The sequence below is a fragment of the Procambarus clarkii genome, chromosome 76 (genome assembly GCF_040958095.1).
Source record: "Procambarus clarkii isolate CNS0578487 chromosome 76, FALCON_Pclarkii_2.0, whole genome shotgun sequence".
Classification (NCBI taxonomy): domain Eukaryota; kingdom Metazoa; phylum Arthropoda; class Malacostraca; order Decapoda; family Cambaridae; genus Procambarus; species Procambarus clarkii.
In genome coordinates, this window is record NC_091225.1 from 21,933,122 (window position 1) to 21,952,144 (window position 19,023).

At 39.2% G+C, this 19,023-nt stretch overlaps 1 protein-coding gene across 1 annotated transcript in view; it reads left to right on the forward strand.

The window, feature by feature from the left end:
- aralar1 (calcium-binding mitochondrial carrier protein aralar1) overlaps positions 1–14,959 on the forward strand; it is a 101,025-nt gene extending 86,066 nt beyond the window's left edge. The window contains exons 13-14 of the mRNA XM_069313738.1: positions 10,447–10,537; positions 11,464–14,959. Coding sequence (XP_069169839.1) covers positions 10,447–10,537; positions 11,464–11,614 — 242 coding nt within the window. The 3' untranslated portion in view covers positions 11,615–14,959. The remainder of the gene's footprint in view (positions 1–10,446; positions 10,538–11,463) is intronic.
- The last annotated feature ends 4,064 nt before the right edge of the window (positions 14,960–19,023 follow it).

A 19,023-nucleotide genomic window follows, 5' to 3' on the forward strand; every position in this document is an offset into this window, starting at 1 on the left:
AGGGAGATGTTAAACACTGGTATAATTGTCTTGTATATCACTGCCCAGTGGTGAATGAATCATGTACTTGTACAGTAATCTGATACACTGTAAGCTCGATTAACTCAAAACACGATTTCTGATTTTCCAAGAGTCGAGGAACTCCTTTTACTTTTTATTTAATTTTTCCAAAAGTATTTCTATAAACACACGTTGGCACACGGGTGACCCCATCCCCTCACCTTCACTGTGGGAGCCCCACAGGGCACCGGCATGACCCTCACTCCAGTTAGGTTCTACAATGTAAACCCACCTGTTTGATTAGTTTTTGTTGAGATAAAACACTCTAGGCACTTCCCGCCACTCTTGCACCTTCCCAGGATATTCATACAGCACCTTGTGAAAGCTAGAGCTAGGCACGATGAGGTCAGGATGTCACTAGGTAATCGTTCAGTAAACAAGAGCCTCCTCCACGTGTCCGCCCATGCCAGCTAGGCACACCATATGTATTAAATATATATGTATATATTATAAATTTAGTACATTTATTAACGTATCCCATTGGTGTGTTTTTCGTTTTACTTGTATTGGTTGTGTTATTTATATGTCGAGGCCAATTTTTGTAATCATGTAATCTTGTATAATAAAGTCTACTATATATATAAATATATAAGGAGTGGTAAGAGAAGACAATTTGTGCCAGTGCATATGAGTGCCCGACAAGGCTCCCCCCCTGGTGCTGCATATCATCTATTTTGAGGCTTGAAGGTCCCTACAAACAGCCAGAGATGGTAACCCCCTATATATATTATAAATATATATATATCATTATATACAGTATATATAATTATATATACTATATATATAGGGTTCAGGGTTCCTGCTCACCATCTGAGGAGCTGGAGGAACTCGATAACTTACGATAATCATCTTTGCACCCTATATGTAACAACTTTTTTATAACAAATTAAAAAAAAATGAATGTATATGTATATATATATATATATACAAAAGAATAGGTTATCTTGAGATTCTATCTTGAGACGATTTTGGGGCTTTTAGTGTCCCCCCCGGCCCGGTCCTCGACCAGGCCTCCACCCCCAGGAAGCAGCCTGTGACAGCTGACTAACACCCAGGTACCTATTTTACTGCTAGGTAACAGGGACAGGGTGAAAGAAACTCTGCCCATTGTTTCTCGCCAGCGCCCGGGATCGAACTCGGGACCACAGGATCACAAGTCCAGCGTGCTGTCCGCTCGGTCGACCAGCTCCCCCTGTGGTAGACCGAGCGGACAGTAGGCTTCCCTGTGGTAGGGGTGGTAGGAGAAGAAAATATTAAAGTGATCAGTGAGAATCCACAAGGTCTTCTCTGAATACTCTTTATTTTTTCTCCGAGACTATGGGTCCCTACACTTGCACCAGGGGTGGAACCCTCACAACTTTTATAATTGATATATACAGGGGTGCCTCAGTTTAAGAGTTTAATCCGTTCCTGGAGACAGCTCGTAATCTGAAAACTCGTAAACCGAAGCTAATTTCCCCATAAGAAATAATGGGAAATGAATTAATCCGTTCCTGACTATCCAAAAACATCACTTCAAACTAAATTTTATACCTAATTCATCTAAATCTACACAACCAAACTATGTTCAAGTTATTACCTACTCTGGCTGATGCCTGCTGTTGGCATATGGAAGATGGTGAAGAGGGGAAAGGAGGAGAGGTGTTGCTGTTTGGAAGGGGAGTCCCCTTCCATTATAACATCAGGCAGTGAGGACCTCTCGAGTGCATTCTCTGGCACATTTTGCCTGCATACCACTAGGTCCTGGTTGTGACTCACTGCTCAATTTTCTTACAACAAAGCAGTCCATTGATGATTGTTTTTCCCTTCTTCGCAAGATGTCTCTGTAGTGAGGCATCACATTGTCATTGAAAAGAATAATGCAAAGGTCTACTACAGTGTTCTCTGGGCGAGTCGTTTCAATAAAAGTTTGTATTTCTTCCCACATCTGACAACACTTCTTAATGGTTGCAGAAGGGACATTTGGTGCTGCCTCATCCTCCTCCACTGGAGAAACATCCTCAGCTGGGGTTTTCTTGCTGTTCCTTTTGAAGGGCTTGGAGTTCTTCGTTGTGTTCTTCCACCAACTCCATTCAAATCGCCACTTGCATTTGAACACAGCACAAGCGTAAACCTATCTTTCATAGGCTTGTGTCCGGGCAATGATTTTTCCTCCACGGTAATGTATGTCCTGTTAGGCAATCTTTTCCAGAACAGTCCTGTCTCAGCACAATTAAACACTTGTTGCGGTAGGTATCCCTCAGCCTCTGCAAACTCTTTAAATTCTTCAATAAATCTTTCAGCTGCTGGTTTGTCTTGAGCTGGGAACCTCCCCATGCTTCACAACACTATGAATAACACTTCTTTTTCTAAATTTCTCAAACCATCCCCTGCTTGCCTTAAAGTCTATCATATCTGCACTCGTTCCAAAGGTTTTCTTTACACGGTCTTCGTGCAATATCCTGGCTTTCTCACAAATGATGGCCTCTGAAACACTATCACCCTTTAACTCCTTGTCGTGTATCCAAATTAATAACAACTTTTCCACTTCCTCAAGTATTTGTGGTCTTTGTTTCGGGATTGTTCTTACACCTTTTGCCACTTAAGTACTCATCGTTGACGTGGCTTTGTTGTATTGCCTACAAAGTTCAAAAACACGTGCATCATTTTCATGCTTCAGAATGATCTCTTGTTTTTCCTCTATTGTCGTCCTCACATGCGATTTCTTGCCTTGATCCTTACCACTGGCTTTCTTGGGACCCATGGTGAGTTATTATATAACAACTTTTATGGTCAAATGGCTAAAAATCCAACAAAACACTGTAAATCCTGGTGAAGAATTCAGGCGGGATAGTCACTGGTAAACTGAGGGGCGATCGCCATGTCACCACACGCTAGGTCGACCTGTACGCATATCAACACCCTCATCTTCCGAGGCAACGATGTATATTATCCGATATTCTGATGTATATTATCCGAGCAAATCCTACTCGTATTCCGAAAAACTCGCATACAGGGATGCTCTTATTCCGAGGTACCACTGTACATATATATACACAGTGGAACCTCGGGTGACAAGCGGCTCCAGTTACGAGCATTTCAAGTAATGAGCAAGCCACTCGCAGATAATGTCTCGACTGACGAGCTTTCGCTCGATTAACGAGCATTCCCGCTGGTTCTCGGACACCTCCAATGACAGTTTTGTTGTTATTTCGCAAGACGAGTTTTCCACATGAGTTCGGTGCCGGAACGCATTAAACTCGCTAATCGAGGCGCCACTATATATGTCTGTGTATGTATGTATGTATGTGTATATATATATATATATATATGTCGTACCTAGTAGCCAGAATGCACTTCTCAGCCTACTATGCGAGGCCCAATTTGCCTAATAAGCCAAGTTTTCCTGAATTAATATATTTTCTCTAATTTTTTTCTTATGAAATGATAGAGCTACCCATTTCATTATGTATGTGGTCAATTTTTTTTTTATTGGAGCTAAAAGTAACGTAGATATATGACAAAACCTAACCAACCCTACCTAACCTAACCTAACCTATCTTTATAGGTTAGGTTCGGTTAGGTAGCCGAAAAAGTTAGGTTAGGTTAGGTTAGGTAGGTTAGGTAGTCGAAAAACAATTAATTCATGAAAACTTGGCTTATTAGGCAAATCGGGCCATGCATAGTAGGCTGAGAAGTGCGTTCTGGCTACTAGGTACGACATATATATATATATATATATATATATATATATATATATATATATATATATATATATATATATATATATATATATATAGAGGGGGGTGTATATATATATATATATATATATATATATATATATATATATATATATATATATATATATATATATATATATATATATATATATATATATATATATATATATATATATATATATATATATATATATATATGTCGTACCTAGTAGCCAGAACTCACTTCTGAGCCTACTATGCAAGGCCCGATTTGCCTAATAAGCCAAGTTTTCATGAATTAATTGCTTTTCGACTACCAAACCTACCTAACCTAACCTAACCTAACTTTTTCGGCTACCTAACCTAACCTAACCTATAAAGATAGGTTAGGTTAGGTTAGGTAGGGTTGGTTAGGTTCGGTCATATATCTACGTTAATTTTAACTCAAATAAAAAAAATTGACCTCATACATAATGAAATGGGTAGCTTTATCATTTCATAAGAAAAAAATTAGAGAAAATATATTAATTCATGAAAACTTGGCTTATTAGGCAAATCGGGCCTTGCATTGTAGGCTGAAAAGTGAGTTCTGGCTACTAGGTACGACATATATATATATATATATATATATATATATATATATATATATATATATACACACACAGTATATAAATTATATTTATTTATTATTATTATTAATATTTATTAATTAAACAAAATAAATAAGAGTAGATCTCGAGGGGTCTTGTACAGTTTCATTAAGACCTGGTTTGACCAGTTCCTAGCTTTGGGTATCTTCTGAGCTCTCCACCAGAAAATGACATTTCATTACATTAGCTGCTTGCTTTTTTGCTTGGAAATGTATCATTTCTGGAGGGGCGGAACAGTTGCTTCTTGAAGCTAGCTTAGATGAGGTAGCTCCACATGAGTCCCATCAGCCGCAGGAGCCCATTTTGCCAACCAGAGACCAGACCCAGAACCTGGACCACTCACTGAAGTGCAGAAAGAAGGTGATTGTTTCAATCGCACTCACCAAGGAAATGTCCAGCAAGTAAGGAAAGCAAAACAGACAACTGCAAGATTCACAGATAGAAAAGAAACAACTCTGCAAACAATCAATCAAATAGTTAGGTCAAATACCCTAGTTACTGCTAGCCACTGCCAGGAGGCAGCACCACCGGGAGCTTCATTGCTACCAGTGTCCCACCTGTACTGCTTCAGTGGACATATTCCTTGTTGATCTGGTTTCCATGGTCATCTGTTCTAAGGCTCGTTTGTTCCAGGTTGTCCACAGTATCAAGTCTAGCTCACCTGCATTCTACCCTATGTGAACATGATGTTTGCAGCTTTGATAGTGGTCTCTTGCAACATGTCATGGGCTGATATCCGTCCTCGGGGATTAGGAATCTCATGGCAGCATGTCACTTAGTCTCTGCTTGATACCTGCTTGATGGGGTTCTGGGAGTTCTTCTACTCCCCAAGCCCGGCCCGAGGCCAGGCTTAACTTGTGAGAGTTTGGTCCACCAGGCTGTTGCTTGGAGTGGCCCGCAGGCCCACATACCCACCACAGCCCCATTGGTCCGGAACTTCTTTTAGAAAACAGTCTAGTTTTCTCTTGAGGGTGTCCATGGTTGTTCCGGCAGTATTTTTTATAGTACCTGGTAGGACGTTGAACAACCGCGGACCTCTGATGTTTATACAGTGTCTCTGTTCTTGGTCCCCATCAGGCTTGTGATACCCAAGGAATGGTTTCCTTTCCTGCATTCTCATCTCTGAGAACACAGTATTTGTTCTCCTTAGTAAGTCTGTTTTTCCCTATACTCTGTGGTGAGTAATCTTCAGGTAGCTACCTTTCAGCCCCTCCGGAAAACCAGCACTGAATGTCATGAAACGCCTCTTTTGGGTTGGGTCTTGGTGGTTCCCTGGCCCCCCTCCCCCTCTTCCGTGCTCATGGGTGGTTTTCACCTCCGTGCTAAACTCTCTTGACATCAGGAAGTCAGAGCTTCAGTGGTACAGCCACCTGGCAGTGGCTAGCTGTTATTAAGGAATTTGACCTACTGCTGGGTAGATTGTCTGTGTAGTTGTTGGGTGCTTAATTTTGTCTCTCCAAACTTTGCAGTTTTCTGTAAAGCTTCATCAACTTTATAGATGCTTTCCCAGTGAGGGCAAAGATGATGATGATAATCTCCTGCTCCCTGCACCTCTGTAAGGGGAGATGCCAGATTCTGGTTTGGTCTCCAGTAGGCAATATGGACTCTTAGGGCTGATGTGACTCATGTGGAGCTACTTCAGCAAGTTAGCTTCAGGGAGCCACAGAGCCACAACCAGTAAGATGCATTTCATTACATTCAGTGTTTTTGTTTTAATAATTTATTTGTTTGAATTTTGCTTTTATTTAGTCACAGATGGGGGTGACCTGCGCTAACAAACCCAACATATTGCATTATGATGGCATTGAATTAACCTGTAATTCAAATTGAAATGAATTACTGATTTTGCATTAATCTGCACGAGTTAATTTTTCTAATACTGTAGTTCATCATGAACTAATAAACGATTTTTTCCTGGGAATGCTTGATACTTTAAAAAATGCATTTCTTCAACCGGAAGTAAGAAAAGTGAATGCATTTATTATGTTAAATTCCTTATTTTACTCATGATTTTCATTCAGTGTTAATGTTTTTCTCTGGGAAACCCTCCCAATAGCTTTGTTAGGAATATAGTGTATATACAAATAATGCCTGACTAAATGTAAATAAATGCCTGAGATATATTTACATTCGATTTGAGATATTGGGATCTTATTTGTAATGGTGGTTACAGTTGATGAGAAGGAACTATTGAAGTGGCTGATACATAGCATGTTTCCACTGCTGTTGGTAATGTACATCAGTTTCTGTGGGGAAGCCTCTTGTGGCTCCCTGAAGCTTTCTTGCTGAGATGGCTCCCAACTATTAGGCCACATCAGCTGTGACGTTCTGCTTGGTCCTACTGGGGACCAGAGCCAGAACTTGGATATCCCCTCACAGGCACAGAGAGTAGGTGACATTCTGTCACTCCATTGGGAAAGCATCCAGAAAGTCAGTGAACCAATACAGACCACTGCTTGGTTCAAAATGACCTAAAGCATCAAAAACTTCCAAGCAAACTCCCCCAATTACTTAAACTGTTGACTCTCTTGAAACAAGCAGGAGCTCATTAGCTAGCACTAACCCCTTACTAGTTGGGGGGGGGGGGGCCTGAAAGTCTGGGTGCCCTCTTGTCTACTACTCCAGTTCAGTTGCTGATGCAGACTGGTGTGGATGTCCACTGTAGGGCTCCTGGTCGTCAGTATGCTGCTTCTAAGCTAAGTTCCAGCTATCCTTGGACTTTGTCCTGTGAGAGCCATTTGCTTGGTATTGTTCTTGGTTTTAGTTCTACTTCATGCGTGTTTTTCTCTGGTTTTGTGTTGTGTGAACCTGGCTTGTAGTGTGCTTAGAGCTCCATGTGCTCATGGTTGCCTTTCCCGATTGCTTCCCAGTGCTGTCTCCTGCACTGACGGAGTTCTCTGGTGTGTTTTGGTGCTTGCTCTCTTAGAGGCCGGAACATTAGGGTGGGGGCCCTCACTTTCGGTAAGTCACAGGCTATTTTTTTTTTTTTCATCTTTGTCTAGGCCCCAGGTCAGGAAGGAACTATCAGGAGAAAGTGCCAAGCCATTATGACTATACAGCACTTGAAAGGGCTCAGGGTCAAGATTTGGGATGGGACAGAGGGAAGTAACGGTGCCCAACTACTTGGACGGTCAAGGATTAAAAGCCAATCTACATGAAGTGAGACTCGCTCTCTACTGTCCAGCTCAAGTGGTGCCCAACCACTTGGACTGGATGATAAGAGATCAGGAGCAAGCATTTTGGTTGGTTAGGGGCACATTGGTGGTTCGCATTCTTTGGTCACATGGTATGCAGAAGTCGGCTCCTCAGAACTGCATTACTAGGTTTTGTTGGCTTACTTTATAATATTGGTGATCATTCCCAGTGACAAGGTGTCCTGCTTGGCTTGTCCTTCTGGCTCTGGGAATCCCCCTTTGTGGATATCCCCCTCTGAACCTGGTCTCGCCTTGTGTGAGTTTGAGGGCTGTTCGTCATCCATGCCATGGGCAATGATCATTTTTCTTCCTCTGCCATGCTGCCTGTTGAGCGGGTGACACCTACAACCCTGAATCCTGTGGGGGTTTGCTCTTCTCCATATGGTTCTTCTCTCTGCCCCTCCTGATGATGATCAAGCATATCAGGCAGCTACCACTTTGTAGGTTCACTTCATCCAGTGTCATTTATGTGCCCAGTTGGATGCCCCAGAGCTGGCCTGTCTTGTTTTTAGGAACCCAGAATTGGAAGTGTTGGTGAATTCCACCTTGGGTCTGTCCGCACTCCTTCCTTTCCCTTCGGGTGTGATACACACAGTTACTGTTCTCCTTCCTCCTCCCCTTTCTTCAGGCTCTGAAATGCCCGAAGGTTTTGGAGTTTGGGCAGGGTTTAGCCCTGGGATGTAGCTCAGGCTTTCTCCAGGGTTGCTCCTTCCACTTCAGGTGTAGAGACAGTCGAGTCCCCTAGTCCTTCCGAGGTTTCAGGGTTTTCTTCCTTGCAGCCAACCTCTTTCTCCGAAGCCTCTCATTTGGGCTCTGCTGTTCTCTCCCAGTGGGTGTGGACTCTGGTTCTGCCCCAGAGCCTTTGTGTTTGGTTTCCAAGGCTTGGACAGACTTGGATAGTGACCCCTGTGGATGATGACTTGTGGACTCACTCGCACTTGGTTTTTGTCATGGGCAGGGTGTGGCTTTGGGGGCTGTTCTGCTTGCATTCATTCCCTCTGATGAGGTGCCTTTTGCTTTAGGGGGCAGGGGGTTTTCATATCCCCTCTCCTTGTGAGAGTTTAATCTTAATGCAGCTCCCCCCCCCCCTCCCACAAGGTATGTTCCACATTACTCTCAGCCTGTTGGATACATTTTTCCAGGTTTCCTTCCTCTCTGGTCTCCTCTTCAGTAGATCAGGCAGATCTATTCAAGTATCTCTTGTGAGATCCAGAGTTTTAATGTAATGAAATGCCAATTTTTGGGTGAACCCTGATGGCTTCCTGATATTCCCCACTATCTTCAAGGTCTTCAAGGTCATCAGGTGGGTGCTTTGTGTGTTTGCATCTGCTATAGGTCAGATGGCTTTGGTCAGCGGACAGTGTAACCCCCCCCTACCCCATTCATCAAACAAATGGGAGGGGCTGGGCGAATGAGTGCACACATGTTTTGAAAGACTCAATCGTTTGTTTACATGGCTGGAAGTGTGTGTTTTGGTGGGTTTTGAGGCTTAGGTCTCTTTGAATCCAGCAGTGATCTTTATTTGTTCGTTGACTTAATGGTTGCCCTCCTCAGTGAGGTCGCAGTGTACCACCTACTCCCTGTGCCTCTGTGAGAGGGCCATGTTCTGACTCTGGTCCCCAGTAGGCCAAATGGAACTTCATGGCTAATGTGATCTAGTAGTTGGGAGCCATCTCAGCAAGATAGCTTGAGGGAGCCACCGTGGCTCACCCAAAAACTGGCATTTCATTACATTAAATGCTGGTTTTATTATCTTAGCATTGCAGAGTACTGTACTCCTTTCTTGTTTCATTTGGAAACAATTCCTCTCATGTACTAATCATATTCATGTATTTGCTGAATGAAGTATACCTTTTGTAAGCTATATAGTTCAGCCTTTCTATAATAATTTGTTTAGTTGACGTTAGCAGTGAGAGGTAACAGAGGCTGTGCGCACCTATGTTTGAATTTCTGAGCATCTGTGTTCATTGTCAAAGTTTGTTTCCAATGGTTAAAAAGGGAGTTGTTTGAGAAGGCTTCGTTGTACTGTCTGAAGTTAATCTTCATAGTTTCTATTGGTTGTTTGGTAATGTTTCTCAGAAGAAATGTAGGGTAGTGATGTGTTATCCCACGAGTGATTATTCCAGAGGTTGGTAAAGATGTTATGTTAGTTCATCCTATTTGTATGCTTGAGAGATATGTATATAACTTAAATGCTATTTACTTATAATAAAAGCATTGGAAATGTGCACTTTTCATGACTAATGAGTATCAGCCTCAATAATTTAGGTGGACTTGATGTGGTTTTGTGTATCTACAGGTATGTACATTAAAAGTGAGCAAATTGAATGCTTCTGACATGATGAGGATGGGCTGTGCAGGGATTCAACACATTTGAGTCTAGGCATCCAAGCTAAAACGTGAAATCTGCTGTGAATAATTAAACTTTAATTCTGCTCCTCTTTCAATCTTTCCATGTGCCATGGAATCTATTAAGATTGGCTGTGTTTTGATTCATCACCATCTAAGAATATGTGGTTTAAATATAACTTATTAATTCAGTTTTGGTATCTTAAGTTCAAAAGTATGTAACATTCAGTTCTGTGATTTAGAATACTCTTATATGTATAAATCATATAAAAATACTGCTATAATTATAATTGTACCCTCAAGGCTCTCTTTTTAATTAAAGCAACCGTTTCTTTTCTGTACTGTGATAATTTGCAGTTCTTGAACATTGAGTAAGAGTGATGGAGACCCTGTGTGTGTAGCTTTCAAGTGTATATACAGTATATATACTATACCATATATTGATTTCTTGTGTAAAATCAGTTTAAGTACAATAAAAAGCATTTTCTTCAACAGCTCGAGTGTTCAGATCATCTCCTCAGTTCGGCGTAACACTTGTAACATATGAGATCTTGCAGAGATTGTTCTACGTTGACTTTGGTGGCAAGTATGTATTCAGAAGTTTATATATTTATCTTGACACTGTCAAGTTATTTTATTTTAATTTCTTTTGTGTATTGCAAGTTGACATCTAAGACTTAAGAGTATGTAATTATCTTTCATATTTTGAACATTTTGAGTATGTGCAAATTTGAGGAGAGGAAATGTGCACTATATATGAACTTTAAGGATTTTACTTAGTTATTTTTTAGAGTAACTTAAGTGTATCAAACATCTTGTTCATGATGGGTGAACAAGATGTTGTTCAAACATGAGCACCCGTCAAAACCCTGCACCATCTATAGAGCCCCATCAAGTGGCCTAGCAGATCATCTTGCGGTATCTTGTGCTTTAACAGTCATTTTCTCTTTTTTCTCTTGTACCATTCCTGACTTGGCCCCTCACTGCTCAGCACAGCTTTTACTCAATTGGTATTACCTTCTGTAGGGTTGCTCTGGAATTAACATATTTTGGCCTCTAGTTTCACATTTACAAAGCTTAATAAAGCATTCTTAAACATCTGTCCTTCCCATGGTGCCATGTACTAAGGCTTTTCTGGCTGTTGCTCAGTCATAAAGTACAGTCAGCCTTATCTCCATGGGCCTCCTGCAGTTACCTATCCAGTTATTGGCCAGACACAATGGTGTTTAACTTGACTGACATGCACATGTAGAAATGTGTAGGTATGTTCATGTAAAAATATAATGAAGAAAATGTGTAAAGTAAATAAGCAATAAAACAAAAGTATATCATGGCAGAGAATCCTTATCATTGATCAATATAACGAGAAAAATAGTTTCATGTTAATGAACAGGATTGTTTATGGTACAGTGTTTACATCGTGTATTCATATTGTTTTTATGATCCATGATAAAATGTAACTATTTCAGTATTACAGTACAGTACTCTACTATAATAGTCTCACTTTTTCAGCCGGCCTACAGGCTCGGAAGCCCAACTGCCTGCCACAGCGGCAGATCTCCGTTCAACCAACCCAGACCATATTGGAGGATACAAAGTTGCTGTTCCTATATTTAGAGGCATTGAATCGAAATTTGGTCTCTTCCTTCCACGATATGTGTGAGACTCTGAGAATGTATTATGTATATAATTTTTGAATTAGTTATGAAATGCTGTCCGGTTTATAATTAGATTAAAAACTCCATTGTTCTTTAAGTTCATTATTAGTCATGCATACCCAGTGAACGAATTGCCTTAGTCATGTATTTCAAGTAAATTATTCTGATATTTATGCTGGGACATAAGGCGCTGTCCATGACACTTTGGTATTTGTCCCTGTGTAATTTAACAATGGGGTTGGTACATTTACAAAAATTTATTCCGGTTTCTGTTTTGAATACATCGAGATGACGACGTGCACAAACAATCAAAGCTTGCTACATCAAGACTTGCTAACAGGATTTCACTCATATGGGCAAATATTATTATTTAATATATGTACATAGTGTTCTTATATTTGGCCCATATACTGTAGTAACATTTCAGACTTAGTCACACATACCTTTTGTATACTTCCCATTTATGTTACTTGATCGCTGTGAAGTACTCTTAGAGAACGGTGTAATTCTTGATATTTATTCATATTTTGACTTATTTGTCAAAATATTCTTATTTGTTAGCAATGCTCAGTTCCATTGTCGTAATTTATATGAAGCAGAGTTGATATCATATCTACAGTACATAGGATTCAGACACAGGTCAAGCTTACATAGATTTCTGGGTATTTCAACTTTAAGATGAATAAACACAAAGACCATCCATGGCTATTACTGGTGATGCAGATATATGAACAGATTTTCATGTAAATTAAAATCAGGTGTGTTCACCCTTTTAATTTGTTCCAAAGACTCGTAAGATAATAATGAAATGCAGTTGAGTATTTTGCCATGTACTGTGCAGTTTTGAGACTGAAATAGGTACAGTATTTCTGATGAAAAATAAATAATGACAACACATGTACAGATGTACATATTATTATTTAGCAGTATATGCTATAAATTTCAAATGTAACATAAATATATATGTACATATACAGTACAATAAAATCTTGAGGTACAAAATATTACATTGAAAATCTTAGTTCTCTTGTTCATTATTTTGGTCAGTGTACTCTGGTAGTATATTTATTGAAATATTTTTGTTAGAAATGTAAAAGTAACTTATTTGAATGATAATGTAGTATTCCTTCCTTATTATTCATATCATTTGTTTTTTTGGTCATGGTAGTACAATAAATAAAGTACTAAATTTAGGGAACAATTTAGGAGTATTTCATTTGAATTTAATGTTGTGAGAGGAATGGCGTAAAGGTCTTTAAGATGTTACGAGACTCGTGTGGCATTTTCAACATCGGCAAATTTGTATTTGAAGTATATAGTTGTTCTCTGATAATTCTAACACCAAGAAATTATATGATTACTGAAGAATGACAACAGTATTTTAGTACTAAGACAGGTGTACACTACTTGTACAGTAAAGGTGTACAGTACTTGCAGACAAACATGCAAGGGGTAGTGATGTAAATGTTTTTAGGTGTAAGTGATGTGCAGAGTTAAGAAAGCAAAGGTGTTTTATTGTGCAGAGTTAAGTAAGCAAAGGTGTTTTATTGATGTTTTCATGAGCAAATGGTTGTCCTGATGAAGGTTTACCTTAGGTCTGACAGTTAATGTTTAGTATTGATGTTTTGTTGCATTGGTCAGAATTGTTAAATGTGACAAAAACATTATGATCATCAGACAATTTCTGCATATGTCATTTATATTTAAATTTTGTTCTTCAATTTGTATTTACAAGACCCTTCTTGAAGCGTCAACAAAACCTGCTCCTGGAGTAAAGCTGTATTTTGTTATAAGCCTTTAAAAGCATTTTTTGGTTCATACTGTAATGAAGTTGTTTGGGTCAAGCTCTCCCCCTCCTTGAATTTCAACATTAATTTTGACCTCATTAATTTACATAATGGCATAGTATATAATTTGTCAGACTTGCATATAATAAATTGCAGAGGGAATACTTTTGTTTAAACTTGAAAATGGGTATTGGAAACTACATGTATCCTGTGTATCCTTGAAGGTAAACTTTATAACATGACATATTTGATTCACTAAGACATTTGTTAAAGAGTCTTAACCTTCTGGGGCCAGATTCACGAAGCAGTTACGCAAGTACTTATGAACGTGTACATCTTTCCTCAATCTTTGACGGCTTTGGTTACCTTTATTAAACGGTTTAGAAGCATGAAAACTTCCCAATCAGTGTTGTTATTATTATTATAACAGCCACCTGGTACTTCGGAGCTCATTAACTGTTTAATAATTGTAAACAAAGCCGACAAAGGTTGAGAAAAGATGCATGGGTTCGTAAGTGCTTACGTAACTGCTTTGTGAATCTGGCCCCAGGTCTGTGTTGATGTCCTTCTTGGGTAAATACTTGTGTGACATACTTTGAGGTTGTAGTGATATGTCTTAAATTTCATATATAATTGCTAAAATCTGGAAATCAAATGTCTTTTTAAGAAGAACCAAAGGTACTGAATGACATAATACTAACTGATGGCAACATACCCGGAATTCTGTTCAAAGTTACTTTGGGATTTTAACACTTAATAATTTGCACTGATATAAATTAAAAAGACTGATAGAGAAATGAAAGTGCATCAGTAATTCAACAAACTTTATTTAGTTACACTTGTAAGTATTATTTTTTATGAATCTGCTAACCAAAGATGAATTCTATGGTTAATAATTAATTATTGGCACCCTGCATGTTACCAGTGTATGTTATATTGAAAATTGAGACATTTAACACTTTTAATTTTTGTTACTCATGTTAGTGTATTAATGCAGCACTGAGAAATTTAGTAAATTAATTGTTTTTTTAAATTATTTGATAAAGAAGTGTAGTTCCCAAAACATGTCGAAAACGTGTACTGTAACTGTTATCAAACGTCTGATATGAGATGTCTTTGTCAAACGAGATGTCTTTGACTAGACAACCTGATGAGTGATTACTACAGTTACACAGTAATATGACACTTCCTCTGTATACATTTTGTAGTATGCCTAGTACTTATGTAATTAATGTACAGACTGAATTACTATATTGCATAATTGCAAATTTGAATACAGTCCTCGATGAGTAATAAAAAATGATTTAAAGCCGTTACAGTATGTGAAATAATAATAATATCGGTGCTTTTATCTTGTGTTCAATGTGTACTTAAATTATCTTTGCAAAAAATTTTAACATTTGGATAATAATGAAAAACTGCTCTCTGAACACATGGAGAAACTAGTACTGTGCACAAAGAATTTCAGAAGAATATGACTCATTTGCTGTAAATATATTTTGTTGTTGTTTTACTGCATTACTTGGCAGTCACATTTTGTGAGGCCATTAAAAATGGATCTGACTCTGATGTTTAATTTATCTTGTTTAGCATGACATGCAAGTAGATTGTTGTAGAGAGCATTCTGTAATGATTTAACTATGTATATAATTGTCTGGATATTGCTAGAGGAGTGGTGAATATATATATGTTCAATCCATAATCACTGACCAGTAAACTTTATAGTTATCACAGTTATCAAATATAAGTTGGTGATCTTTACACAAATTTCTCTCCATCAGCTAAACCACAAGGAAACAATTTCCTTAATTGTATTAACTAAATCTACATGAATCATTCTTAATACTGCTTCAACTCTTGACTACATATAGACAAACCTTTTTTGCAACTCTTAAGCCTGTAATAATCACTGACATAGCAACTCTTATCCTTATTACATTTTATCCTAATTACAACAGTAAAGCACCCAAGACACAGACTTAGTGTCGGCTCTAAAATTTGAAATACTGTACATCATTCTGGACCTTACCTTGTGGTTACCTTGCAATGATTTTGGGGCTTAGCATCCCCACCTAATCAGGATTTGCAATTAACCTGGATTTCTGGATATTTTGCTTTTAATGTGAGAACCCCCCTCAGTAGCTTCCCCAAGCTAAAGCACTGGCGCCTTGGGGAATAGTAACAGGCCTCTGAAACCCAATCGAGCTGACCAGGAGCCACAATCAGAATCTGACTCTTTCCGAGGCAAGAGGAATTTGGGGATCAGAGATCAATCCAAAACCGAAAACAAATCCACCAGATAGCATGAAACACCCAACTACTATTGGATAACACCTTCAAAGGATACCTTATCAACCAAGCTGTGACTTTTACTTCAGGCTGCAAACAGCCACTTCAAATAGCCAGATTGACCAGACCACCAACAAGGAGGTCTGGTTAGAGACCAGGCTTCAGTGAAGATGGTGATCCTCAGAATTATCGACAGGTATTGCAGCCCAGAGTCCCTATCTGCCAGTCCCCTTGTTCAGACTTCCAGAAATGGGGACTTTTGTCAGGTTTGTGTGTTTGATCAGGCTGCTATGTCTGCTGTGCCTGCCTCCATGCCTGATACTGCTGTGTACAACTTTGCTGAGTGATCAGTGTTTTTGGACTCTTTTTCATCACTCTTGCTGCCTTTGTTACTTCACCTGTGGGTCTCAAATGTTCTTTCCTTCATGGGTGATGAAATGACAGTGTTTGGCTTCTTTAGTGGTCAAGTCAGCCTCTCAGGCCATGGCCTGTCAGGTTATGTCTGTGTTTCAAGGAATACATTTTACACTTATAGCTTTTATGGCCTGTGGTTCCATCGATGGTACAGCAGCTATTTTGGTGTACTAGAAAGAAGTTGTAGTACCTCTAGTTTTAGGCATCTGTGTCTTCTTTTTGCCAGCTGCCTCTGCTTCTGCCATCAGCTACCTTCAGCTCATTTGGCTTTCTAGTCTGCACCGTTAGTTAAGACTAATATGTGGCTTCAGGTTTCATGTCTGCAGGCACTTCCAGACAAAGGGCTGGGGGTGGGGGTGTACCTTTAGGGCCTATCTTGCCTGGGGAATTTGATGGAGGCAGTAGAGTCTTCTGTTTCCTCCCAATTCCTCCTCTTCCTTTCAGGTGTGCTTGGGAGTTAAGACATTCTAACTTTTGGGGACTTTCCTTGCTGCTGCTCCATTTGGCTATGTGTATGCAACTTTCTCACAGGGATATTGGCTCCATCCTGGGCCCACCTCCTTCTACAGAGAGGAGTAGTGCTGGGGCACAGAGGCTGCTGGAGGATACCTGATACCTGGTACCTACCTGTTGGGTCTGTGGTTGCTTTGGGAAATTGCTAAAAGATATATGCAAGGCCACTGCAATATTCTGGACAGGTAATGACGTCCACCTTACCAATAACAAACCACACAACTTGTCATCATTGAAACTACTGAGATAATATCATGTAATATATATGATGTTGTAATAGAAATCTTTGATAATTATTTATACAAGTGTGCATACAAGTGACACATGAACAATAGAGGATTCACCAGTAAGCTAAGTACAATGTATAAAGCCACCAGTACACAGCATTTCGAGCCTAAAAGGTTCATCTGGAAGTACTTTCCGTATTGCAGCTGAGGCCATTGCTGATGCAGCTTGCAAATTCTACTTTGTGGTATCCCTTGTTACATGATTCAACCAAGCTACTACAAAATAAAGAAACTGATTTAAATTCGGTTGCAAGTGACTAAGAATTAACTTGTGTGCTTTAGGTGTGAGGAGGGTTTTTAAAATTTTTTAACAGATGCCACAGTAATTGCAGAGGAGCTATAGATACATTGAGACATTGTAAGTTAGAAATAGGAGAAAGAAACAGCAGCTTGCATATCAGGCCCAAGAAGAGGTACTACAAGATGCAAACCAGAAAGTCAAAAAGTAGATTACTGCTAAGCTGCCTTAGACATAAGATATCAAATATCATTCACAAGATGATTACCTCCCACAAAGTGATTACATTTGTAACCCAGTCTGTCTAACTTTTTGTTCCTCTGTCTGACTGGGAGCAAAATAGTCATAATATGATGGGTTGGTAATGCAAAGTAAGGTTTGTAAAGTAAAAGGTTTTAATGTCTTTGGTGAACTTTCACATGAATCTATGGGTTATAAAGTTTGTATTTATTTACATTTGTTTAATGATATTTGATATATCACCTAAACAAAAAATATTTATTGTGTTGTATCATATAAACCCCAAGTGTCAATATAAGGTAACTGAAAGCAGATCATCATCAACATAATTGAACCTAACATGAATAATATTGAATACTACAAATCCTAATAGTGAGCATTACTGGAGATGCACAGATACAAACATCCAGTGCTTTTCAGTATTTAGTTCCCCTTTGTTAGTTACGGGGAGCCTCTTAGGCTTGTCGAGGTTCCCAACTTTTGTCCTTTCACAGTAAACTACCCATGGCAGTTGTGTAATTCCCAGGAGCCTATTTACTACGAGGTGAAAGGAAATGTGGCCCAAATGCTTCTGTCCTGCAGCTGGATCTGAACTGGAACTTTCAACTTTGACCCAACACTCCTACAGGGACCATTTGGTTAGATGAATGATGATGTAATGCATTTATAACAATTACAGTAAGTAGTATAGCCAAACATATGACAACAATATTTTTACTTTACCTCAGTCAAAATATTGTTGAAACTCAAATGAATTTTAGGGTTTAATTTCTGAGCCCATTACAATAATAATAATAATAATAATAATAATAATAATAATAATAATAATTAGTATTCAAAAGAATGTGTGTACGAAGGTACACAGGTATGCCTAAAGTATACCTATGTATATCTAGGTATCTAGGTATACTTTATATGATGTCTGATGTTCAGACTGCTCCCTGATTGTGCTTATGGCACCTCTACTCTTCACTGGGTCTATTCTGCATTTCCTACTACAGGATAAGTATTGGATGCATAATAAATGAAATAGTCAAATAAACTCTGTTGCTAGCCATCTTGGTCACTTGGGACCACTCACAAAGAGTAGAGGATAAGAGAATACAAAATCAAATAAATTGAGCCACCAGAAAGGTAAGTAAGACAAAACAGACATCAGCAAGCAGAAAAGGAGAACTCCCTCTACAAATCAATTAGGAAGTTTCACTTCTGGTTCCACCTCCCCACCACCAGGTGGCAGCACCAGGCGCTGGTGGTTCAGGAGGTGGAACACCTTAGTTGTTGTTTTGGTGGTGTAGTGTGTGGTGTGCCTCGTGATTGCTGTGCTCTACAGGTCCTGATTTATGTTCAGTCGCCCCCTAAATCAACACAACAATTTATATTCAGGTAAGTGTTGGCCATTTTTGGACTTTGTACTGTAGTTGCCTTTGGCTGCCTTTGTTACTTCACCTGTGGGTCTTGAATGTCCTTTCCTTCATGGATGATGAAATGACAGTGTTAGGCTTCTTTAGTGGTCAAGCCAGCCTCTCAGGCAGTGGCCTATCAGGTCATGTCTGTGTTACTGGAATACATTTTGCACTTCTAGCTTTTGTGGTCTGGTGTTCCATTGATGGTACAACAGCTGTTTTGGTGTACTAGAAAGAAGT